The sequence below is a fragment of the Rhinolophus hipposideros genome (assembly GCF_964194185.1).
Source record: "Rhinolophus hipposideros genome assembly, chromosome: 1".
Classification (NCBI taxonomy): domain Eukaryota; kingdom Metazoa; phylum Chordata; class Mammalia; order Chiroptera; family Rhinolophidae; genus Rhinolophus; species Rhinolophus hipposideros.
The window spans coordinates 101,792,282-101,818,010 of record NC_138047.1 but is presented as its reverse complement, the minus strand read 5'-3'; the positions used below and the strand labels follow the sequence as shown (position 1 = coordinate 101,818,010).

The 25,729-nt window shown below is 42.7% G+C and overlaps 1 protein-coding gene across 12 annotated transcripts in view; it reads left to right on the top strand.

Moving 5' to 3' along the window:
* Positions 1-25,729, top strand: part of CC2D2A (coiled-coil and C2 domain containing 2A) — a 113,485-nt gene that overhangs the window by 35,351 nt on the left and 52,405 nt on the right. For all 12 annotated transcript variants that reach the window (XM_081055938.1, XM_081055936.1, XM_081055937.1 and 9 more), the window contains 8 exons: positions 3,338-3,474; positions 4,268-4,399; positions 10,621-10,830; positions 11,793-11,887; positions 13,725-13,865; positions 17,047-17,203; positions 18,015-18,253; positions 20,703-20,880. In XM_081055938.1, the coding sequence (XP_080912064.1) occupies positions 3,338-3,474; positions 4,268-4,399; positions 10,621-10,830; positions 11,793-11,887; positions 13,725-13,865; positions 17,047-17,203; positions 18,015-18,253; positions 20,703-20,880 (1,289 nt within the window). The remainder of the gene's footprint in view (positions 1-3,337; positions 3,475-4,267; positions 4,400-10,620; positions 10,831-11,792; positions 11,888-13,724; positions 13,866-17,046; positions 17,204-18,014; positions 18,254-20,702; positions 20,881-25,729) is intronic.

The window sequence follows — 25,729 nt, the reverse complement described above, 5'->3', positions numbered from 1 at the left end:
ATATTAGTGGCCAATGGTTTATGGGTTACAGCTGATGGCCAACTAGCCACAGCTGATGGCCATCTGATTACAGGTGATGGCCATTTACTACCCGAGCCAGCACCTTTCTATGTGAGGCCGAGAGCCTGGAAACTGTTTTTTGGGGCTTTGTCCCCACACCATGACTCCCTCTTCGGTTCCATAATTTGATATAACACTCCATAGAACTCAAGGAAACACTTAGATTTACTAGTTCATGATATAATAAAGGATACAATAGAGAATACAGGTAAAGAGACGCATAGGGCAGGTATGTGGGAAGCGGCATGGAGCTTCCAGCCCACACTAGGCACACCACCCTCCCAGGGCCTCACCACACCAGAAGCTCTCCCAACCACTTCAGTTAGGATTTGTATGGAGGCTTCATTATGTAGACATGATGGATTAAGTCACTGCCACTGGAGACTCATTCAATGTCTAGTCTTTGTGTCCCTCTCCTCTCCCAGAGGTGGGAGTAGAAGGAGGGAGATGCTGAAAGTCCCAACCCTCTGCTCACACCAGTTGGTTCCCTGGCCACCGGCACCTGTCCTCACTCTTCAGGAGTCATCTCGTTAGCATATAAAAGCATAGACAGTTATCGCTTTGGAGATTCCAAGGGTTTGAGGAGCTGTGTGCCAGAAGGCAGGCTGGTGGAGATTCCTCACCATGGGGAAATGGCCAGCGTACTAGAGCAGGACCATTTGACTAACTCCTACTTACTACTCCTTGCTTCCTTTCTGCCCTGGGTTTCCCTTTGCTCTTTTCTCCCCCTGGACTTTCCTGTCCTCCTAGTGCCCCTGAGGGATCGCCCCAGTTAGCAGTTCACCCTTAAAATGGCAGGGCAACCTCAGTCCTGTAAAAGAGCCCCATCAGGCTGGGAAGGGGCCTGCACTCTCCTCACTTGGAGTTGGATTTCTTTTCATCTGTCTTGTTCTACCTGAGTTCCAATTAAATGCTGAGCCAAGGATAAGTTATTGTGTGGTTTTGAATCACGTATGTTTAAAGTATTGGAATGTGTTGGCCATCCCAAGTTTCCTTGTAAAGTAGGTAGCTGGCAATAATGCCCAATGGTTATTACTTTTCCATACTAATAATAGTAGCAGCAGTGAATACATTTTGTGCACGTACTCCAAGTACTCTTTTCAGCACTTAATGTATATCCACTTATGTGGCCCCACACCAGAGCTGGAGAGATGTTGCTTTTTATGCCCACTTTACAGATGAAGAAGTAGAAGCTCAGAGAAATTGGAGAACTGGCCCAAGGCCATAAAGCTAGTAAAGGGAGGGAGGCAGGTTTCTCATCTAGGTGGCCCGCTCCAGCGGCCACACACCTAGCACAATGCATCCTGGTGCTTCCTGGGCGTACGGAGAAATGCATTGGCAGCAGCCTTGCCCAAGGAGGAGCTACGTCACTTGTGTTTTTGCTCAGAGGACTCACTGTTAGGCCTCTTCCTGGAACCACCTGGGTTAGAATAGAGGTTAGACTCCAGACTGGCTGAAACTAGGAGTTGGCGGGGGCTGAGGAAGAGGCTGAGGGCGTCCTGGCTGCACTGAGGCTGCTCTGCGGGATCGGAGCATGGCTCCATCTTCCACCTTGCTCTGACCTGGAGGGAGGGCCCTGTGAGGAGCTGACCCCATGGCCAAGCCAACAGGTCTTGTGGAGACACACAGACCCAGTCTGCCTTCATGAGAGAGTTCCTCCATTCTCAGGGGCCTCGGCTAAAGACAGGAGGAAATGAAACTACCTATAAGATGACGCTAGGCATGCATTTTTATTCTGAGCCTGGAGGAAATCCTATGAGTGAAGTGACCGGCACATGGCAAGGGATCAAAAATGATACCTTGTCACTGTTGCTGGTGTTATTTAGAGAATGGTTTCCCAAAGCAGAGTGTGATCACCCTACGGACGGAGGAAGAAAACACCAGGACCTCCACTTACACGTATTTTGAATCTCATCCTTCCCTAATTTAATTTTGTACACACAATAGTGCACGCATAATAAATAAACACCCGCTATTGGGCCAGTCCCCCAGAAATGTTCTAATGAAACATTTTGAAGACCACTGGATTAGTGATGTCTAGACACATACATGGAGGGGTGGGAAAGAGGAAAATGAGTAAGACAATAGCTTGCCCCACGTTTTCTAAGGACTCAGAGATAAGTTTTTCTAGGAATACTGGCATTAGTTGATTTTTGTGGGTGTGTCCCAATGGCCACACACAGGAAAAGGAGCAGATTCAGGAATCTGGAGTGGTTTCGAGTAAGATGATCATGAAACAAAAACGAGTCTCCGTCTTCAATCATTAATTCCCAAACTTCATGCAACCCTCACAGGTCACCATCTGCCAGCTTCTCCTCTATTTCTCCCCTCCCTCCCCTGCCACCCCAGCAGACCCAGTGTTCCTTTAGAGATGAACATCTGCTCGCATTACTCCCCAGCGAGGGGCCCTCAGTGATCCCACCCTGTGAACAGCCCCCAGCTCGGCCGTGACCTGGCTTTCCCGCCTCCCCACCGAGGGCGTCCAGACACTGCCCATGACGCCGCACCAGGCCTGCCGGGTGTTCCCTGTTCCAGAACGCCCATGCCTTGGTACCCGCTATCCCTTTGTGCAACCACGCTTCCTTGGCCCCTCACCGTGGGCCGCCTTCGTCCCCAGCCTTCAGGCGTCAGTGCAAATGCAGGGCCCTGAGCAACGGCCTTCCTCGCTGCTCTGGCTCAGGTTTACTCCCTCCTGGCCCTGCGTTACCGTCCCACATACATCGTCTTCGCCGCACTGACCGTTCTCAGAAATGATCTTCAGACCTACTTGACCTCTGCGGCCTGTCACCCCCCGCACTGCACGGCACCTCCCGCGTGCCCGGCACAGGGCGGCCCTGTGAATGAGCCAGCCAGGGAACCAGTGAGGTGGGGGCCAGCTTCCTCAAACCTGCTCTTCCCTGGCCAGAGCGTTTCCTCCTAGGCTACCTCACTGAACTCCCCCAAGAACCCGCTGGAAAGGATACCAGCATTCCTTCTGTGCACAGGAGTTCAAAGAAGTGCCTGCCCTCACTCCTGTCCCCTTCCGAGCCCTCGAGCGGGTCCTTTGACCTCGGTCTGTCAGGCTGGCAACGTAGGCACTGGATTATCTCATCATTCGGCAACAGGACGTTGCACGGAAACACGTTCCTCTTCGTTCTGCTTCCAGACATTGATTGGGAAGGTGTGCATTTCCCAGGCACGGAAATGCACTCTCGGGCGGTTGTTTTAATTCACCCAGTCGCGCTTGGGGCGGCCGGGTGGGCACTAACGGCGCTGCGTGTGTTTACGACTTATCTAGTGCCTACCCGCAGAAAGCTGCCTGAGAACGTGCAGCCCAGATTCCTGGAGGACGAAGGCTTGTACAGCGGGGCGAGGCCGGAAGTGCCGCGCGCCACTCGGAACGCGGCGGAGCACCGGCTGCTGGCGCAGGACGCGGTGAGCGCAGCCCCGCGCCCCGGGGGCGCCAGCGCGGGCGGGGGGGCGGGGGGGGGGGCGGGGGGGGGCGGGGGGGCGGGGGAGGGGGCGGGGGGGGCGGGGGGGCGGGCTCCCTCCGGGTGGGGCCGCCACTGCGCCGCGGACCGCTTCCTGCTGAGTGTGCCTACTGTGTGTAGACAGTATATACACTGAGCTCCACGGCTCAAAACCCATCCTTTGCCCGCGGGGTGTGGGCTTCTGCTACATCAGATATTGGCACCGTTTTCCCGGTTCACAGAAGTGTTTAATGGTCCAAAGACAGAATGTTCTCAATTGTTTTCCTCCTGCGCTTTTTTTTTTCCCCCCTTACATTTTTAATGAATAGAAAATAAATGTTTTTGTAAGCGTTCATGCCAGCTTTTTCTTAAGCTTTTCTTGGAGGGGTGTATATCTTAAATTAATTATGGGGGCATTAGTGAAGACTCGATTTCTTTTTTTTTTTTTTTTAATTTATTGGGGTGACATTTGTTAGTAACATTACATAGATTTCAGGTGTACAATTCTGTATTGCATCGTCTATAAATCCCATTGTGTGTTCACCACCCAGAGTCAGTTCTCCTTCCATCACCATGCATTTGATCCCCCAAGACTCAATTTCTAATGGAAACAGAGACTTGAGAAGATCTGTTGGGAAAGGGGGACGGTCCGTGAGATGTGTATGTTGACATAGAAGTTCCCTGCCAACGTTTATTTTGTAAACCATATTCTGTCCAATTAGAAGAAAATGTTGTCCTTCCCTCTGCTTGATCCTCAGGATAGAAAATGGTTCGGAGATGATGGCAGAATCCTAGCACTGCCAAACCCCATCAAGCTGTTTCCTTCACGACCACCAGTGTTGGCACAGGAGCGAGACATGAAGGTGGAACTGGAAACCATGTATAAAAAGGTAAAACACCCCCTCCCCATTTTTAATACATGAATTTGCTTGTAAGTGCTTTGCTTCTTGAATAGCTTGGAATGCTGTACTTGTAACATTCTTCTTTGATTTTATTTTTAAAATGATTCACTATCTTACACATAAAGAACAAACAGCAGGCATATTTATAAGAGAGATCCTACTGTGCTCACCTGGGTTAATCCTGTCTTAACCCATGGAGTAGTTTCCCAGGCAGCAATGACTAAGCATCTTCTTTATTTGCAAATCCAGAGTAGTTGCCCTTATTTTTCTTTTCTTTCCATCATCTTACATCTGCTGCAGGATTACTTCCCACTTACTGTGGCTTTATTATGTAACTGGAAGTTTTCTATCCCTGCAAATCCTTCCTATTGTATTTCCCAAAGCTTTGGTATCTGGCTGCTCGATTTGAATCCTGGCTCTGCCACTCCTTGGGCAAACTTGGCCCTCAATCTCTCTTTGCTGCAATGTCTTCATCTGTAAAGTGGGCATAATAATAGGTCTATCTGTAGGATTGTTGGGCAGATTGGTTGAGACAATATAGGTAAGTGCTTAGAACAGCTCAGTCAGTGCTAAACAGGCCAGTGGTCCACCGTCATGTTTAATTATATCATTCTTGCTTTCCTGCAGTGTTGAGCAAGCATAACCTCTTTCGGAAACCTGTATAATTATACACTTTTGACATTTCAACACTGATAAAGTAACACAGAAGGAGGGGATATAATGATCATTCTGTAAAGCGGGTGATGCACAGAGAAAAAACACAGGGGCAAGTCAGAGAACGAGAGCGGAGTCAGGTGTACTGCCAACTATTCTGTGGCTTTGGGCGGGTCCCCTATACCTCTCTGGACCTGTTTCCTTAATTGAAAAATAATAATAATAATAATCTTCTCTACCTCATAGGTTCAGTGTGAGTACTGAGACAATGTTCTCATATGCCCTTTTCTTAAATTGTGAATTTCTATAAAATACTGTCATTACAGACGAGTATTAACAAGTGGCTACTTAGTGCACAAATGTGATCCTGGTACTAGATTCACAAAACAAGCACAAACCTAGGTTTTAGCCCATGAGGGATTTATCATCTATTTGCTTACATGACAAAGATATATCACATAATTAGTAATTGAGGCAGTATCAATTTATGCACATATCTAGTAATCCATCGGTCTATCTCTTCATCTATCCCTCCATTTCAGCATAGAACACAGATATAATGAAACGCTATATTATGGATTAAAATTAGAAAATAGAAATTACTATGAAGAGTAGAGTATTGAGGGAGTCAATTAATCTTATCTGTCTCCTTGAGAAGTTCTGAACTAACTGAGAGATGCAGAGAGGTCAGTGAGGGCTATAGACATCAGCTGCACTGAGGGTAGAACTGGATGGCAGAATGCCACTTGGGACCAAGACAAGATGGGCTTCCTGCTCCATCTCCCATGAGTTATGTTCCCTGTCTAGACACAAACTGAGCAGCTATAGAACTGCCCCCAATGAACTCACCACAAGGGAGCCAGTGAGCAGACTCTCCAGGACAGAGCTAAGAAGGGATAGCCAAAGGCCACAGGTTACTTTGTCCAGCAGGGACCTGTACTTGGGCTCTATTTAACTCATCAATTAGATACATTCTTCCTTCTTTCTTGGGAAGGAGCCAGTGAAGATGGGAGAGTGGGGAAGTGACTCAAGGAAAGTACTACCCTGGAAGTAACTCAAGGGCAAAGACTCGGTTTTATCCTTCTTCTAACCCTAACACTTAGCAGGAAGTCTGGCACATAGGAACAGCACAATACAAGCGTGAATTGAACATCTTTAAAATGATTTCACTGAGTGGAATACATCTGGAAGAAATTCCTTCTTTTCTATTCCTCTTCTCAGCTATCTTTCCTGCAAAACAGTAGCTTTCCTCGGGCCTAGTTTAATCCTGGCACCCAAGTTACAGAAAACCAAGTCATGTGCTAGGTCAGGAATTAGCAGTTTCTTGGGCCCTTAATGGAGCCTTGAGGAATTTATGCCCCAGAGCTGTCAGGACAGATGCTAATCAAACCCAGCAGGGTTGACTGAAGCCCCTCCCCAATTAGAGCCAAGCCCAGTTGTTCTTAGGTTAAACATACTAGACTGCCAATTCAGATGATGAATTGTATTAGCTAATGTAGGAGCTTTATTTAGAAGGGAGCTGGAATTCAGCCCTACTTCTTTGAACATTTTCTTTAATTACAGAGGAGGGGCAAAAAAGTAGTTCTTAAAAGTGAAATATTCTACTGTTCTTAAACTGAGATCCACTTTTAGAGACCCGAAAGTTAAAGAAATGCAAAAACAGATTAGATATTGTAAAAAGAACAAAACTAATCCTCAAATGAGAAAGAATGTGATTTAAAACCTCTTAAGAAGGAACGAATCCAAAACTGAAAAATAAAAATGCCAAGTGGGACATGGCAGGTAAAACATAAAAAACTATAAAATGCCGTTTGTCTAATTGTGACAGCAAAGTAGAGTTGTTGAAAGCAGTCCAAAAAGCTTCCTTCCTTCCCTCTTGCTTTCCTTCCATTTTATTCTTTCCATCCTTAATTAAAAGTCTACTATATTCTTGCTAAACTCTGGGAATAAAGAGGTATCAACATTCAAACTTGACCACAGACAGACTTTGCCCCTAGTGTGGGGAGATGGAACTGTCATCAAGTGTTGTAAGTCAGAATGGCATTCTCAGAGACAAATGTGTAGGGGCCTCCCCTTTTCAAAACTGCTTACCGATTTGAGGAATGTATCATGATTCCAACCTCCTTGTTAGTTACCACTTGATAAAATTATCACTTTCCCCTTCCACTCTTCTCACCAATTTTTCACAGAAGCATTGCTCACCACCCATTACAAGTACTGCATTACTCAGCATTCTCTGAGCTGCAAATAACAGAATTCCAATGCAAATTTGGTGGCTTACAAAACTGGGAAAGATCTAGAGACAAATCATTAAGTTGTAGGAGGGCGGTTAGAAACCAGGGCATCAAGGGCTGGGACCAGGAACTTGATGCTGGCAGGTCTCTCTCCAGCTCTCTTTTCTCTGGTTCTCTGTGAATATTGACTGGCCTCATTCTCTCCTATTGCGTGTAGGCCAGAATTCTCCATGTGTTAGAGTCTATGACCCTTGATAACCTAAGCTTAGCAACTCCAAAGTAAACTCCGTATTTGTCCCCAGAGGTCATGTTATTACAAGGACAAGCTGGTCAGTTGTAAGGGAGACTCAGCTCATGCTCACCCAGCTCATGTCTTAGAGACATGCCCAGGAGATGAGAAAGCTTCCCAGGGAAGACCAGGCTCTGGGCCGGATTCAGGCTTTGCTGTTATTATTTTTTCCCAGGGCAATTGTAGACAGTTGTATTATAATCCCACCAGTGATTATTCTTTTTCTGTACAACTTAAAAAAAAAAATATCTCTCCATTGGCATGCATCTCTGCACATGCTGAGAACATCAGCAGATAATCCATGTGCATCACTTCTGATAGTTCTGGTTTTCAGTTTTCAGTTGAAGATTGAAGAATCAAATCAATTTCAAATTTAAAATAATATGCCCTGTAAATATTATTTATTCTTGAGACATTGTTGCTACTGTTTTCATGACTGTTCTCAGTCTATAAAAAAGGACAACAGATATAACAAAAAGAAAGACAAGGAACCAGGGATCTTTCTCCCTAATAGGAAGAGAGTTGTGGTTTTTTGAGCGGCCCGCCCATTGACTACCAGAAGTCATGGAAGCTCTTTTTCCTTGGTTGAGCTGAGCTGAAGGCAGAGACCACCAGCAATCCTTTGAACTTGGGGAAGTAGACGCAAAGTATAGGTACCCTAGGTAATATTTCAAGTAATTAGAACCATGCTACCAACGTTACTTACTCATACCAAGAAGAGTACAAGATGGAACCTGAGAGCCACACCCTGAGTGATCTCATAACTCTGTGGTAAAGGAAAGTCAAGGCAAGAACCAGCAGGAGCAAAGCAATCAGAGAGGAATTTTCCACTGAGTCTATGGAGTGATGTTTATCTGTACATGTCTTTGGGAGGTGGGAATTTTAAATGAATCCAGGTAGTCTGGCTGGTCATAGGATACATAATGATCCCGTGCAAATTAAAAATGTTTAACATGAGTGCAGGTTATAAATGAATACTTTTACCCGAACGAAAGAGAAAAGAAGCAGGCTGTCGTGTTGCAGTCTAAAGTGTAAGGATCTGAATGACCAGTAGTAGGACTTTCATGATGAATCAAATATCGGTGGAATATCATGCATGTAGGGGTGGCTGTTCTGCCCTAGAAATCCAAATGGAGCTTCAGTTCATTATATTTTGAAGGTACTGAGACATAGTCAATCCATTCCTATTGAAGCCCACCGTATTTGTAAACACATCCCGGTTTTACAAGGAGATTTTTAAAAATAAAAAGTCTGTAGATCTTCTCATCAAAGACAGGCAATGTTATTTTATAGGAAAAAACTTGTTGTTTTATTAAAATAAATGCAGGATACACTCTACTGGAGTCCTACAGGAAATCATAAGTCCCAAATATACTTTAATAGTCTATTAATCGGGGAGGTGGGGGGAGTATGAAATTAAATGGCTAAAAAGGAATAAACTCATATATTTTTATTTGTCAATACCAGTACAAAGCAAGCAACAACACATCGAGACCAATTGACTGGTAAATTAAGACTCAAGTATATCCTGTAAATGCAAATATTGATACTATCTCAATGACTAATGCAAATACTGACACTATTTCGATGACTAATAGTAACTGAAAAGCAGATCACACTATATAACAAATGTGAGTACATTTCTGTACATACATACTTGAACACACACACACACACACACACACACACACACACACAAGCTGGACCGCCCTTTTCTGTTCTTAATCTGATCGGGGAGAATGTTGGAGTCTTATAATCCTAGGATTCTAAGGTCTGGAGTCCACACCTCCTGTTCCACGCCTTCCTGTATACACCCAGGCTTTATACTTTTTGCCTCATGTTATAAAGATCAAACCTCCATCTTCCCTCTAAATCGGTAGCTGCTTGAAGACAGGACCCACTAATTGTAGACAGCCATTCATCTTTGTGGAATAAATCAGATGACATATGCAAAGTGCTTTGTATGATGCCTAGTGACCTACAAAATGCTAAGTGAATCTTTTTTCCTCAGCTTTCCATTTCCACAGATGAAGAAATAGAGGCACAGAGAAGTGCAATGACCTGCCCAAGATTCCAGAGCACGTTAGAGTTAGAGCCAGAGCCAGCATCTAAGGCTTCTGGCCCCAATTCAGCATCTTTGCATGATGCTACAAAGAAGAATTAAGTGAAGAGATTACTAGACATGTTACCCACAGTATGAAGAACAGAAGCTTCAATCTGACCAGAGTTTTTGCAACTTCCGCTTAACCTCGTAACTTGTAAACAATACACTTGTGTTACATAATTCTATATTATCGTTTTCCAACTAACATAAATAGCTTCCAGAATCTCCCCTCAGCAAAAAGGGAGGCTGGTGTGATGTGTCTCGAAGCCCACTTCCCAGTTAGACTCAGTGTCTACAATGGAAATGAAGACACAAAATCCAAAAGTCACTTCTCCACGTTGGAGTTGCCCAACCTCAGAAACTAGATTCCCACAAAAGCAGTAGTGATTGATGTACAGTATCTTGAAGATTTTATGGAATAAAAACAAAGAAATATTTATCAGACACACAATACACCAGCAAGCGATCCAGGCAAGTCCCAATGGAAATTTCTATTCCTATTTTCTACACACTCAGCTGCTCCACCTCCCTCTTCCTCTGTTACTTTGTACATGGAGAGTACATCTATGATCCAAATAATGATCAGTTTGAACTAGAATCTATGTTTCTCTCATTGAAAGAATTCCAAGCTCACCAGCTACAAAACCCAAGATTTCAAGAATGACAAAGATTAGGAGAAAATCTAAAAGATTTCAAAACAAAATTGAAATGGTTTCTTTCCTAACTCCTGGTCTTTCATTGCACTTTTCAAGTATTTGGAAAAGGACAGGCCCATAAAACCTCCAGGAAATAGGGAAACAAGCATCTTCCTCCTGGCTTGACCAGGGTAGGAGGTATTTTGTGTCTGACTGTCTTCCTATTGCTCATTACATCATTACCTACTGAGACCTTTAACTGTTTCCCCCCCACACTCTGTTCTCTTTGGCAGGCGGTCAGATATGTGCACAAAAGTAAGCATATGATTGGATCTGGAGACTCTCCTGGAAACTTCCAACTGGACATTGATATTTCAGGGTTAATCTTCACTCACCATCCCTGCTTTAGCCGAGAGCATGTTTTGGCAGCCAAGCTGGCCCAGTTATATGACCAGTACCTTGCAAGACACCAGAGAAGCAAGGCAACATTTCTTACTGATAAGGTACACACTTCCACGCTTCTTATTGGCAGGGCTGGTTCTTCTGATGAGCCCGAACAACAAAATACCTCCAGCAGAAAATACTCCTGTGCCTCTTTCACATGGTCCCTCTATCTAGGATGCATGACATGTCCTACCTAGAGGCAAAAGGAAGGGTGTGACGATGTACTAACACATGCAAAATCAGTGGCACATACTTGGTTTAAAGAGAAAGATTTGTGTATATTGCACAAGTGACCTCACCCACCAGGAGTGGGGATGAGATGGAAGAAGGTACATGGCTGTGTCCTGCTTATGGGGTCTCAAATGCTGAGACTATCCATGGCGTAAGAATTTCTCTGTCCTTAGAAATCTTCTCATTTTTATATGTAATTTCCCATAACATAGTACCTAAACACAAGTCAGTTGTTTCAACTGATGCTCAAAGAAATGGCTATCCGTTCTGGATTTATTTCCAATGTAATACTAGTCCATAGTATTTTCACAGGCAATTTTGACTATAGGCAATTTTAGTCTTATACCCTAACTTTCAAACTTACTGAGATAAGAAATAAAGCCACGATACCTCCTTTTATGAACCTATAATTCTATCATCTCTTCACATTATAAGAAAATCATTGTGTGTCTGGGACCCAGAGATCCACTTTTAGCCTTGAAAGAAAACTGGTTTCTGAGATGTACACAAAAATAACATTTCTCATGAGTAGCTTGATCATCAGGGCCATACAACAAGGATGGACATACGCTGTTCTTTAGTATTCCTTTTTTTTTTTTTTTTCAAGAATAGAAGAAATAGCTCTCTGTCAAAATTCATTTTGGTGAAAGCCTGGAGACTGCTGGATGGTTGAACTCCCATTCAGATTGCTAGCATCATTTTGTCCCGGAGAAGTGGCTGGGTCTGGGCACATAGCTTGCAGTAGGGAGTAGAGTGTCTAACTCAAAACTTGTATCCATATCTTTTTAAGCTTCAAGCGCTAAGAAATGCTGTTCAGACAGGACTTGATCCAGCAAAAACTCATATAACCCAAAAAGCCATCAAGGAGTATAAATCTGAAATTCGGTGAGTAAAGGCTGTAATTGTACCTTCTGCTTTCTTTTTTTTTCTTCTGTTTGATGTATACTTGCTGAGAGTTTATTTTATCAGTTTTTCTGAATGCACTGACTACATGTGAAATTCCCCCAAGTGAAGTAATGAGATATACCATCATATTAACACCACATTTGAAGTCCAGTATGAAAGAATGAGGATGCAGGATGTTGTAACTCGGACACTCTGCTGGTGGAAATAAATATTGCTACAGCCACCACTTGAGGGAGCAGCCTGGCCACAGACAAGCAAAGTGTTGAAATGCCGTCACCCAGGAACCCAGCAAGCAGGTCCACTTCAGATGTGTGTACTCCTAAGAAGCCAGGTGCACATGGAGGTGTGTGCCAGGACTTCATAGCATCATTTACAAAAAACTAGAAACAACCCCATACCAATGAACACATCTACTAGAGTCTTCCACTGAATGTCTACACCACAGTTAAAACATGACTGAATGAGGTCTGCATGTATCGATATGGATAAAACAACGTTGAATTTTAAAATCCAGCTGTAAGATGATACTGCTGCATGATACAGTTTACTAAACTGAAACAGTACTTGAAACAGTACCTGAAACAGTACTCATTAATCCTAGGTACACGCTTGTGTCATACATAGGGACAGAAAAGACACATGCCAGCTAGTAAATGACAGAGCCGGGATTTAAACCTGGGTTGTCTGGTTCCAACATCTTTGCCCTTACCCACAGCGCTTTACTGCTCCTCAAGAAGAATGCTGCTTATTCTAGTCCACTGCTTTCTTGCTTTTCCAAGGTCTTCAGAGGGTCCCAAATCTTGGCCACCCAACCACTAACTGGCTGTCATCTTCTGCAATCTTCCTTTTCCACAGTCGCCAGTTGAATGATTATGTGCTTCTTTGTACCATCTCCACAGACTAAGTCATCACAAGTACAACCTCTAACTCAAGCCTTCTTTCTGGAGTTCAGGAGGTGCTCATCCACGAAACGCTGCCTTGGTTTCCTAAGACACCCCCTTAGGCAAATCTCACATTGTATGTTATAGTCATTTGCTGTACGCTATAATCGTCTGTGTCTGTCTCCTGAGCTAAACTCCCCTAGGACAGAGATGCCTCCTATCTCCTAGACACTTATGAATCCTGCTGGCATTTGCTCAAAGGCAAAAAAAAAAGTCAAATTAATTAATTACATAATAGAGTAGCTTTGGGTTCTGGATTTGGCGATCCGTTGTAGAGAGAGCTTAAAGGAAGGCAGTAAATAATTGCCAAACACTTTAAATAATAATGAAAAATAAAAATGACAGCATTTTCCAAGGATGGCTCTTCAAATCAAGCTAAAGTCTTATTAATCTAATTCACGCTGAAAACTCTTCGAGGCATGCAGTACATTACGTCGACTCCTAACGGTAGATCCTGTGATTTGTGTTAGCACAGACAGACATAAACATATCTGTTGTTAACTGGAACAGCAGCTTGCTCCCCTATGCTTACAATAATTTAGTCCAGGAGAACTGCGTTTACTGGGCCCTTTATTTTTATAGCTTCAAAGGTGGCTGTTTGTTAAGGGTGCATATTATTAATAAGAATTGTAAAAGGTAATTTAATTTAATGAAGTCAGCTTCACCTAGGAAAAAACAAAGAAAAGAACCTCTCCAAACAGATCAGCGTCTTTTTGTTCTCATATTTGCATTCATATTTTTGATTTTCTAGTACTCGAGAAATATTGTAGCTGTTAAACTAAATACACAATCCACTATAGCATTATTAGCTTTTTTAAATCTGCAAACACACTTAAATAAATTTTATATGTATATCCATGTTTTATATCTTATAGGCAAACAAGAAAACTGCGTGACGCTGAACAAGAAAAAGATCGAATATTGCTTAAGACCATCATAAAAGTTTGGAAAGAAATGAAGTCCCTTCGAGAGTTCCAGAGGTTTACAAATACACCCTTGAAACTTGTCTTGAGAAAGTAGGTCTTTTTCAAAAATTGTTTTATTGGGCTATATCATACGTAGAGAAAAATGTATCAAACATAAATACAGTTTAAAAAAGTATTACAAAAAAATATAAATGAATAACCCTGTAATGACGCCCCAGGTTAAGGAAAAGAACAGTATCAGTATCAGGCAGCCCCCATGTTCCTAACCCACCTACATCCTCCCCATCCCAGCACTAACCATTAGTTGGGCTTTTATGATCAGTGTTTGCCATCTATGTGTAATCCCTAAGGATATATAGTTTCATATTGCCGTATTTGACTTTTCCATAAATGAAAGTATATTGTATAGATTCTTTAGTGAATGCACACTTTTTTCTTTTCTTTAATACTATGTGAGATTTATCTGCTTTATGGCACATAGCTGTAGTTAATTTTCTTTGTCGTATTAATTCTTCATTATATGAATATTACAAAGTTTGTCCATTTTACTGTTGATGGACATGTGAGTTGATTCCATTTTTCAACTGTTCCCATTTTTCACTTTTGCAGACATTTTTGTACATGTCTTTTAGAGTACATGTGCCTACGTTTTCCAGAAATATACCTGGAAGTGAAATTGTTAGGTCTTAGGGGATGCGCTTCTCCAAATATTTACATGCTGATTCCAAACATTTTTCTAGAGTGGTTGTGCTAATTTATACTTTCACTAGTGTTCCCATAGTTCTATATTACCCATATCATCCTTATCACTTGGTGCTGTCAAACCTTAACATTGTACCAAGCTAATGATATGTCTTTTTTTTTAATAGGATGAGATTATGTTTTGTTGATGATATGTCTTAATTTATATTTCTCATACATGCAATGGCCATCTTGATTTCCTCTTTTATGAGGAAGTGTCTGTTCAAGGCTTTTGTCAGTTTTTGAACTGGATTTCACCAGGCTTTAATACACAGTGAAGAGCACAGTTATCACAGCAAAACCAAGTTCTGTATATTAATTCAAGAGTGTCTCTGTTGGTTTTTGTCCCTTCCTGATTGTTTCTTCTGAATAAGTGGTGCCTGTATAACTACACAAAAAGTGGTAAATGTGGGCAATGATCTGATAAATTGCCTTGAAAACAGTGGTATTTTAGCCAAAGGTATCACAAATTGTGATGGGGTTGGTGACCATCATACAACTGAGAAAACACCCCACATTTTCCAGGACAAATATAAACATGCTTTATAAGGGTTGGGACCTTGTCACCACTGGATTTCTGGTCCCCAACAGAGCACCTGCCACTTTGTGTCTGCTCAGTTAATATTAGTTAATAAAAAACAAATTCAAATAGTCTCTTGCACAGAAACCATGGATGTCTTGCAGACATTCCAGTGTTTCTGCTTCTAAATGCCATCTCCCATGCTACCCTTCCCACCCAAAGTAGAACATAAATATTTACCACATTGTTTTCTCCTTGCTTCCTTTCTTAAGTTTAGGATAATCTAAAATTTATAGGAAATTTACCCTTCAGGTCCCCTCTAGGTTGCAAACTTCCTTTTTGGGACACTTAACACCCCTTTCCCCCCATAAGTGCTGTCTCCTCAATTCTCTTGGAGTGCCCTCTATTCACATTCTTGGTTCACCTAGCCACCTTATGATACAGCAGAGTTTCTTTCCTGCAAAAGTATCCAAATTGCACCCAGCTTTTTCATGTATCTGCATAACAAGGAGAATAGTGAATGGTGCTCTATATCAGTGATGGAACTAAATTTTGAGCCAGATTTCCCCCAATGTTTATAAATTTCAGGTGCCACAGTGCTCCCAAAGTGATTTCTTCAGTAGAATCCTTAGAAATCAGTAAGAGGACTGTTAATTGCTAAACCACCGGTCACACGTGTACATAGCAAATATTTGTCAGCTCTAGACACTTGACTAAGTTTGTCTAAAAGGGACAGGAAACTTTAAGAGGCCAGACTGCATTGACCTGACTTGACCGCATTAGGAGATAAGCACAGGCAATGAATTGCAACAGTCTCAAAGTGCTAGGTGTGATGTGTTGGGTGTGATGTTTGTTGGGTGTGATGTGTTGGGTGTGATGTATTGGGTGCAATGTGTTGGGTGTGAAGTGTTGGGGGTGGTGTGTTGGGAGTGATGTGTTGGGTGTGATGTGTCTGTTGGGTGTGATGTGTTGGGTGTGAAGTGTTGGGGGTGATGTGTTGGGTGTGATGTATTGGGTGTGATGTGTTGGGTGTGAAGTGTTGGGGGTGATGTGTTGGGGGTGATGTATTGGGTGTGATGTGTTAGGTGTGAAGTGTTGGGGGTGATGTGTTGGGAGTGATGTGTTGGGTGTGATGTGTCTGTTGGGTGTGATGTGTTGGGTGTGAAGTGTTAGGGGTGATGTGTTGGGAGTGATGTGTTGGGTGTGATGTATTGGGTGTGATGTGTTGGGTGTGAAGTGTTAGGGGTGATGTGTTGGGCGTGATGTTTCTGAGTGTGATGTGTTGGATGTGATGTGTTGGGCAAGCATGTTGGCCACCCAACTCCTGGAGGCACACTGCCTGTTAACATAGAAAGGGCTCTGCACAGATGAGCAATAAGGAACCTTTTACATTTGTTTAATCTCAGGCTGGTTTGATTTGGCCCCAGAACCTTTTTGTAGGGCATCTCAGATAACTGGTGTCCCACAGAACACACTTTTGGAAACACTGTTTTGGGTTGGACTGATCCCCGGATGGAGTGTTGGCAGAATCATCAAAGGAAGACTCAAATTATCAATGCAGAGTAAAAAAAAAAATGGACTCAGGGACTTGGTAGCAACAATTATAGTGAAGTGGTACCTGAGAGACTTGAAGAATTAATAAAGTAACTACAATAAAACCTCTACCACTCTCGGCTGAGAACCTATGGGCACCATGCCAGTATGGCATCGGGATCATTTAACTCGGTGGCATTTTTGCTTAATGCTAAGTATATTGGGCTCATATTTCAGCCCCTCCACTCACCAACTGTGTGTTCTTGGGCAAGTTACTTAACCTCTCTGGACCTCAGTCTCCTCGTGTATAACATGTGGATGACAACAGCCTCTGCTTCACAGGGTGGTAAGCTAACATGTGCAGAGCTTTTAGAAGAGGACCCGCCACAAAGCAAGCCTGATACAGGTGTTTGCTGTTATTATTAGTCTATTATTTAATTTCAAGAAATAACGAAGGTATTGTAAATTATTTTAAAGGGAAAAAGTGGACCAGAAAGCAGATGAAGAGGCCTATGAAGCAGAAATTCAAGCTGAAATAAGTGAATTGTTGGAAGAGCACTTGGAAGAGTACGAACAGAAGATGGAAGAATACAGAACTGCGTATCAGCAGTGGAAAGCCTGGAAGAAAGCCCAAGTTTGTACACAGTCACTCACCCCTAAGCAGGGCTGACCTTGGGGAAGAGAAGGGTCTGGGAGGGCCGCCAATGAGACAGGAGGAGGGCTGGCAGACTGGGGTGCCCTGCTGGCTCTGCTCTGTCACCCTCCCTGCCCCCTCGCTAGGGGACAAAGGAACGAGTGAGTGAACCAGCTACTACACATGTTTAAAAAGCTACTGAGCTAGCCGAAACCAGAGCAGTTTTTTCCATAGATAGTTCTCTGGTATCACTCTGTGGCCATTTGAGTGAACAAAAACGTAATAATACAGTAATTGCTCATGTGTGTCAAGCATTTACATGCATTATCCCATTGAATGGAGGGCATTGATGTTCCTGAGTCTCCCTCAGAAAACTACGTAACTTTGTGCACATGACACTGAAAAATTGACTCCAAGAGCAATAATAGGTCATGGTGACCTGCACTGCCAGTTGTGCTCACAGCCTTACTTTGATTTCAAGATGTGTCCTCGGCCTTTAGAACAGATATTAATGGTGACATGAATAGCTAACATTTTCTAAGCCCTTTCTAGGGGCCAGGCACTGTGATAGTGCTTTACAAGCATTACCCCATTTCAACAGCACTGGGAGGAATTTCCTATGATTGTCCCCATTTTGTAGATGAGAAAACTGAGGCAGGGAGCGGTCAGGTAGTTTAATAACCTGCCTGAGTGCACACAGCTGCTAGAGGTGGAGCTGGGTTTGCACCACGTCTGTCTGATTCTGAAGTCTGTGCTCTTCAGTGAAATTCCAAAATTCCTGTTTGTCATAAGTTTTCCTCTTACGCAACAGAGGGCCAAGAAGAAGAAAAAGAAACAAGCAGTGGAAGAGCATGTGGACGAGGAGGTAGAGGAGCCATATCCGGGGGAGGACCCTGTGAAACCTGTTCCCCCAGAGCCCGCTGACCGGACAGAGGTGGAGCAACAGGTGCGGGAGAGAGCAGCCCAGGGCAGGAAGAAGCCCGGGGAACCCACGCTGGTCCCAGAGCTGAGTCTGGCGGGGAGCGTGACGCCCAACGACCAGTGTCCCAGGTGAGATTGACATGTGACACACAGACTTCCACGTGCACATGCACACACATATCACACACTGCGTAGAGCGTTTAGGTTGAAATTGCATAAACTATCCCCAACACTAAATTAGCTATTTTCAAGCCACAAGTAGCACACCACATAATTTTGTAATGAACATTTAAAATATATGATTACACGGAATGTTTTCTTCCATTCTCATTGAGAAATAATTGACATATGTCACTGTATAAGTTTAAGGTATGCAGTATGGTGGTTTGATTTACATATACAGGTAACCCCCGTATAACACGGCACTTCTATAACATGGTTTCACTCTAACATGGTTGAGAATTAGAGAAATCCCCAAACAACACAGAGTGTAATAAGGGTTTTTAAGAGCAAAAAATATCTCATTCGAAATTAGGGAAATCCCCGAACAACATGGAACGTAATAAAAGCTTTTAAGAGCAAAAGATATCTCATTTGAAATTTTTCATTCGAGCGTGGATGTTGTATCAGATTTCACTGCAGATTTTTAGAATTTGTTAGAATTTTAAATTCACAAGAGCTTAGCACCATATAACAAAATTTATAAAGATCTCTCAGTTAAAATCAAGCAATCTAAAATAACAGATTTTTTTGCAAAAAGTACAGAATAGAATTCAAGATAGTGCTGAAGAAAGTTCAGAGGATGATGATATCTTGTCAAAAAGAAAATGCCCTCAGTTAATGGTGCTTAGTAGTGATGACGAAGAAAACATTATTTAATACATATTAATATGTAATCCTTTTGGTGAAAATTACTCTAATAAAGATTTCTCTTACTTATAAAAATATAATAGTACGTTTTTTTAATTTTTGGAACCTAACCTCCTTTTTTGTACTAGTTCTTTGTTTCGTATAACATGGATTAGCATAACATGGCATTATTTTTAGGAACCTACCAACTGTATTATACGGGGGTTACGTGTATTGTGAAGTATTGCCACAATAAGTGCAGCTAACATCCATCATTTCATAAGATATAATAAAAAGAAAAGAAAAAAGAAAGAAACAAAATATTTCCCCTTGTGATGAGTTAGGATTAACTATCTGAACAACTTTCCTATATATCATAGAGCAGTACGCAGCATGTTTTTTAAAGGGAAAGTTTGGGCTCAATTTGGCAATCTTTTATGGTAAGTCCTATTTTGATTGAAAATGTATACAACTACCTCCATCTTAAGTTTCTGAGTTTTCCCTGGGACTTGGGATGATAACCCAAGATACCCCAAGCCAATGATTATAATCGACCCTCTTCGTCAGACCAGCAGGTAAGGGGGGACCATGCAAAACAACGGGGTGTTTTAGGTCTGTTTACAGCATGAGGTTACTGGGAATAAGCCTTAAAACAACTCTGAGTGGAGTCTTTGGGTGTCTTGGAATCTTCTTGAAATTTGGTATTAAATGTCCTTTATAGGAAAAAAAAAAAAAACGTTCAAGTCATTTGAGCAATTTCATGTCTGGAATGGGCCTGAATTACAGAAATGTAAAAAGCGAAAACTACCACCCAATTTAACGGGTACAGAATTTCTATTAGACATGACGTAAACGTTCTGGAGGATGGTGGTGATGGTTAATATACTTAATGCCACTGAGTTGTACACTTAAAAATAGTTAAAATGGTAAGCGTTGTGTTGTGTATGTGTCACCATAATATTAAAAAGGAAAAAAACAAACTACCACCCAAAATACTCCGAGTGTGTTTTGAATTTTTATGCTCTAACTTTTCCCTTTCCTTAACAAGCTTGAGTTGCTACTGGCTTAACCGATAACTGGTGTTTTTGGTGGTCGTCTCTGCAAATAACGATAAATTAAAGGCCACTCTTGGAGGTTTAGATTTTTTTTTTTTAATTCCTGACTAAAAGAATGTTATGCTTCCTGACTAAAAGGATAGCAAATGACCCTTAAAAATAAGGAACATTTCTTAATCTCCTGCATCCAGTGAGCAGTCACACACCATTAAGGACTGTTAAGAAAGATTGGATCTTGGAGACGTAGACTTGATCTAACTGCTACAATATGCTATTATATTTTTAGGATAAAATATCTTAACCCAATTACAAATCACTACTGTCCCTTATGGTTTGAATTCTCTCCATTTAACAAATAACCTGTTTCTTTTTACTTTACCTTTGGGATGCAAATGTGAGGCTTGTTTGAAAACAGTAAGTTGACCATAGTAGAGGGACGCTTGGATCGCAGCTCTTAAATCCCCTGTGGCCTTTTCACTGCGGTTTGTTCCGTATCACAGTACTTTACCATATACGCTCTGGAACGCCTGGGGTTATTCCAGGGCAATGAGGGCCACCATGTCTGGCAGAGTCACCTCCGTGTACTGTGTTCCATTCAGTGCTCGTTTGTCAAACACTCCAGTTACCCACAGTCGTTCATACTAACGTCACCTGCCAATGATCTCACTTTGCAGGGCAGAGGTCTTGCGAAGGGAAGATGTCAAGAGGCGCTCGGTGTATGTCAAGGTGGTCTTCAATGAAAAGGAGGTATCCAGGACCAACAGTCGGCCACTCGGGGCGGATTTCCGGGTTCACTTTGGACAGATTTTCAATTTGCAGATAGTCAACTGGCCAGAGAGTTTAACACTGCAGGTACACATTTGAATTATAGTCACTGTCCCAAGACTATTTCGGTCATCGCAAGTGCGAGATGGCTTAAGTCATCCATTGGCTCCAACCAACTGAGCTAACAGGCCACCCCTAAGAGAAACGTTTTGTGATTCCATAGTTATCAATGCTGTTACCAGAATGGCAAAGGAATTTGGCTTGCGCCTTGGTGCTCGGAGCTCGTAGGTGAGGATCTCCTGCTGCTCTCAGCACCACCAGGTCGGGAGTGAAAAATTGCCACAGTCTGTGGGAAAATCCCATTTTGAGGCGGTTGACGTTGGGTGTTCCGTGCTGGCCCTGTAAGGTCCCCACCCCACTTCTTGGCATCTCTACTTCATCCTGAGCATGTCTACTGTGCTTCCTCCCAGGATCAAAAGAACACCCCGTGTTAGTTGTCTCGAACTTCTTCTACCAGCTTTAGAAGAATTTTAACTACTGAAGTCTAGACAGGGGTTCCATATTCAAAATGTTGAACAACACTCTAAGCCAAGAGTTAAACCAATCAGAAGGGACGTCAGCTACACATGGGGCGGGGCCCTTGTTCAGACAAGTCTTTAATGGGTCCATGGTGGGAAGGCCCCGGGGGTCTTGGAAGTGGGGTCCGTGTGGCCAGGGTGGCATTTTGGGGACCCAGGTCAGCAGCTATTTACCATTCAGTACAGGGTATTTAAATACTTTAATAATTATACAGCTGCAATGGTACCTCCAGACTTAATGTGCGTCAACAGGTAGTGGCTGCCTGGAATACTATCTGGAGAAGGATTCTGACATTAAATCCAAGCTCAGTGGGGAAAAAGGACAAGATCAAGTAGTCTTTTCTGGCAAACAAAGGCATGTGTGTCATGTATTTGCAAACCCAGTGTCATAAAAGACACTATTTTGCAGCTAAACTTTGACTTAACAATATGAATGAGAAGAAAAAGTACCCTTTTTGTTGAAGTAAAGGGTGGTAATTAGAAAAGGGATTAAATTTGGCAGTTTGGTGAAAAATCAAGTTTTCCTCAAGCCTGAAAATACCCTTTCTGAATATCAGCCGTTGGGAAATAATCTCTACAAGTTCCTACTTGTCCTCTCTTGGTTTACAAGTCTGTATGGATACAGAGAGTGAAATGTGGTGGTTGTGCCTGAAAGTGACAGGGGAGAGACCCAACTGCACCGGGAAGGTGAGCTGGGCCACCTCTGGGAAGGTGACCGGTGGGTATACCAGGTACCAGCGCCCTTGCTCTCAGCTGGCAGGCCCACATTGACTGACTCTCCACCCAGTATCTCCTGACTGTTCTCTGAGCAGAGCCACGGCTGAGGGGCTCTGGGTCCTACTGACTGGGTTTTACCTCATCACCACTCCCTGTGAGATGTGCCATTATTTGAGCCACTTAAACTATGACACACTATGGATCAAAAGACATAATCTCATTTCAGATGTGCTGAAACTGGAAAATCTAGAATCTTCTATACCACTAACACCTGATTACGAGTGGCCTTTCTTGGCCAGGGAGGAGCCTGGGCCCAGCACCCTCCTATTGGGATGGCGAGGGGTTTCGTAACACTTATAAAGTCCGAATGCTTTGCGGGAGGGTTGCATTCTGCTTGTTCTGAGACCCCAGGTCCTCACTGCTTCCCACAGGGACCCTGCTGCCCTAGCCTTGAACACACGTACTTAAGCTACAGCTGCAAGTAAGGCTTACACTGCACACGGAAAGTTGGCTATATGAAAAATAAAACTTGATGGAGAACATCGATAAACACAAATGGCAGAAGGCAGCTTGATGCTTTGCAGTCACTTACCCCTAATAATAAGGGGGTGCTGAGGCCCCTATATCAGTCTCTCCCACTCTCCCCAGCAGAGCAAAGATCTCAGTTATTTAGAGTTTGCCCCTTCGTTTGAGATTCGTCCCTAACTTGTCCTTCCCATTGCTCCCTGCCGAGGAAAAGCTGCCGTGAGGCAGACCAAGATTAATATAAGAACAGGTAGAGAGCTAGAGTAAGGAAAGTGAAAGCGCAGCGGACGATAAGATGGCAGGGAGGCAGGAGAGGGAGCTCTGGGAGAAGACAACTCACTGAAAAAAGGACAGAAGACAGGAGAGGTCTCCCCTCCCAGCAGGTGCCCAGCCACGCCTCTGCTGATAAGTGAGAGCTCAGACCACCTGGGCCATCGCTCTGGGCAGCTCTAAATTTTCTGAATTACTACAGAAGGAAAGACATCCTCCACCTTCTGGTAATGCGCCAATATTTTATTTCATATATATTCTAAAATATAAGAGAAGCCTCATATACTCTCTCCTGTGTACTATCTTAACTATTAGCTTGCTGTGAATATTACAATGAAAACCATTTTTAAAGTAATGTAAAAAGTAATTCTCTAAACTATGATTTTTTAAAAAGTAAACAAGCAAAACTTTATTCTATAATACCAAAAAAATATACTTGTAGGCAATCATCTTGGCCCTACCCTAAAAATTGAATCATGTGATCTTTTAAAAATTATAAACAAAAAGAGTGTTAAGTTCTTAAGCTATCTATAGAGATTTGGTAACTGATCAAATCCCATATCTTAATGGCTCATGGCATAATTTTTAATAATTGAGTAGTGGTTACAGATGAAATTAACTTAAAGGATATTATATTTCAACATTCTAGAAATAGTACTATGTCAGTTGAAAATTTTCCATGTAATTTGTAACTTTTGAATTAGAACAGGTTCAAGAATTACTGGCAACTTTAGAAGGGTAAGAAAAATCGCCTTAAATGCATCTGTTTATGCGAGTGCTTTCGAATTCTCAATTTTAGACCCTCATGTATTTCAGAAAAAGTTCCAAGATTCTCAAAACCATAATACAGTTGATGAATCGATGGCCAAAGCTTGAATATTTGCTGTTTGCTTGTTAAGAGCTAACTGATTGGCTGATAGTGAGCCAGGCAAGTGGAGAAGAATTGGCAGCTTGCATAGAAAGGAGGGCACACAGCCCTGTCTCTGGGAGCTTTAAACCCAGCTAGTTGATGAGAGAGACGGAACTACAAAGATATAATACTCGGCAGTGTGTGGATATACAGGACCCTGGAAGGGAACAGTGTGGACTGTGATGTTTGATTTCCTGCGTGTTTTGAACCATGAGGCTTAGTGCTTCCTAGCCAGGCTGGAGATAAGAATGCCAAGGAAGTCCTACAAAGCAGAAGATAAATCCAGAGGCTAGCACAAAAAGCCAGGAGTGAGGGGGTGGGATCAGGGCCTGGCAGTGGAAATGGGAGGAAAGGATTAATTAGAGCAGCACTGAGCTTTGAAAGGGGGACCTGACAAGACTTGATGACAGTTTGACTGAAGAGAGTAAACAGGAAGTGAATCAAAGTTGACCGCAAGGGAAGGCTGAGATTGGATTTCAGGGGATAGGGGAGTTGGAGAGGGGTCAGAGTCCTTCCAGAAAGGTCTTGAAATCTTAAGTTCTGAGGTCTTTCCAAAATAAATGCTTGGCCTTTCACAAAAATGAAATTTGATTTAGAAATGAAAAGGCTTCGTAATGATTACCTCTTATACTTTGTTTATCACTCACATGTACAATATCATCACCCCACATTCATCTTGTTGACTTCCCCAAACTAACAAGTGCTGTGTAATACTGCAGGATGGTTTCTACACTTTTTAGCATTATTGTTTTTCCTTATGAATCAATCCCATTCAGCTTCCATATTCCTGGCATGTGGATTGAAATAGGGAATGTTTCCTTTTCACCAAGTCTGCTCTTCTTGAGTTTCCCTACCCAAGGCCTCTCCTGACTTCTCTGGCTTGACCACGGAATTGCATGGTTGGAGTGGAAAAACCAATCCTGTTTGGAGAAGGGTCCTTGTTCACATTGTGGTTGTTCTTGGTCCTTTGTGGACATAAGGCCAAAACAGATTTTTTTTTTCATATGTGTCTTATCTACTCACTTAGTTGGATGAGTCAGAATGTGGAGAGCTGCCCTTTGGAGCCCAGGGTAGTAGATGCCAGGAACCGCTGCAGTGTGTGGAGCAGAGGGCCCAGGGGGCCGGCAGCAGGTGGAAGGAGAGAGGCTGCTGTAGGGAGAATGGATTGCACAGGGCAAGGTGGAGACAGGTATAGTCATCTAAAGGTAAGAGGATGGGAGCTTGGACTGGACAGGAACCCGTGAAAATGGGGGAAATCTCTAGGAAATAGCATTTAGCAAGTGTTTACTGCAGGACCCCACGTTCTTTGGGTATGCCATCTCGTTATCCTGAAGAAAACCATAGTTACTATTATTCTCCCAATTTTAAAGGTGGGAAAACTGAGCTTCTGAAATACTGAGTAACTTAATAACACAAAGCAAGTCAAATGGCAGAGCAGAATTCAAACTCTGGTCTGTTTGGCTCTACTATGTTTCCCCGAAAATAAGACCTAGCTGGACAATCAGCTTTAATGTGTCTTTTGGAGCAAAAATTAATGTAAGACCCAGTCTTATTTTACTATAATATGCCCGGTCTTATATAGTATAAGATTGGGTCTTATATTAATTTTTCTGCAAAAGACACATTAGAGCTGATTGTCTGGCTAGGTCTTACTTTGGGGTAAACAGTGTATTTCACACTCATTTCACTATATTAATTGGGTATAATGGTAAAGAAGAGCAAAGTCCAAAATTCGATGTATCTTTGCGTCACACTGAGAATTAATTATTGTGGGAGAAGTCTTAAAAAACAACCTTAGGCATCACTATGTATTGAATTGTGTTGACATTTAACAATGTTTAGTGTGATAGTCATTGAACCGTTACAATACACCAGGAACCATTTTTGTGTATGAACTTACTGAATCTTCACAACACTCCTATGGTAGCTGTGTTAT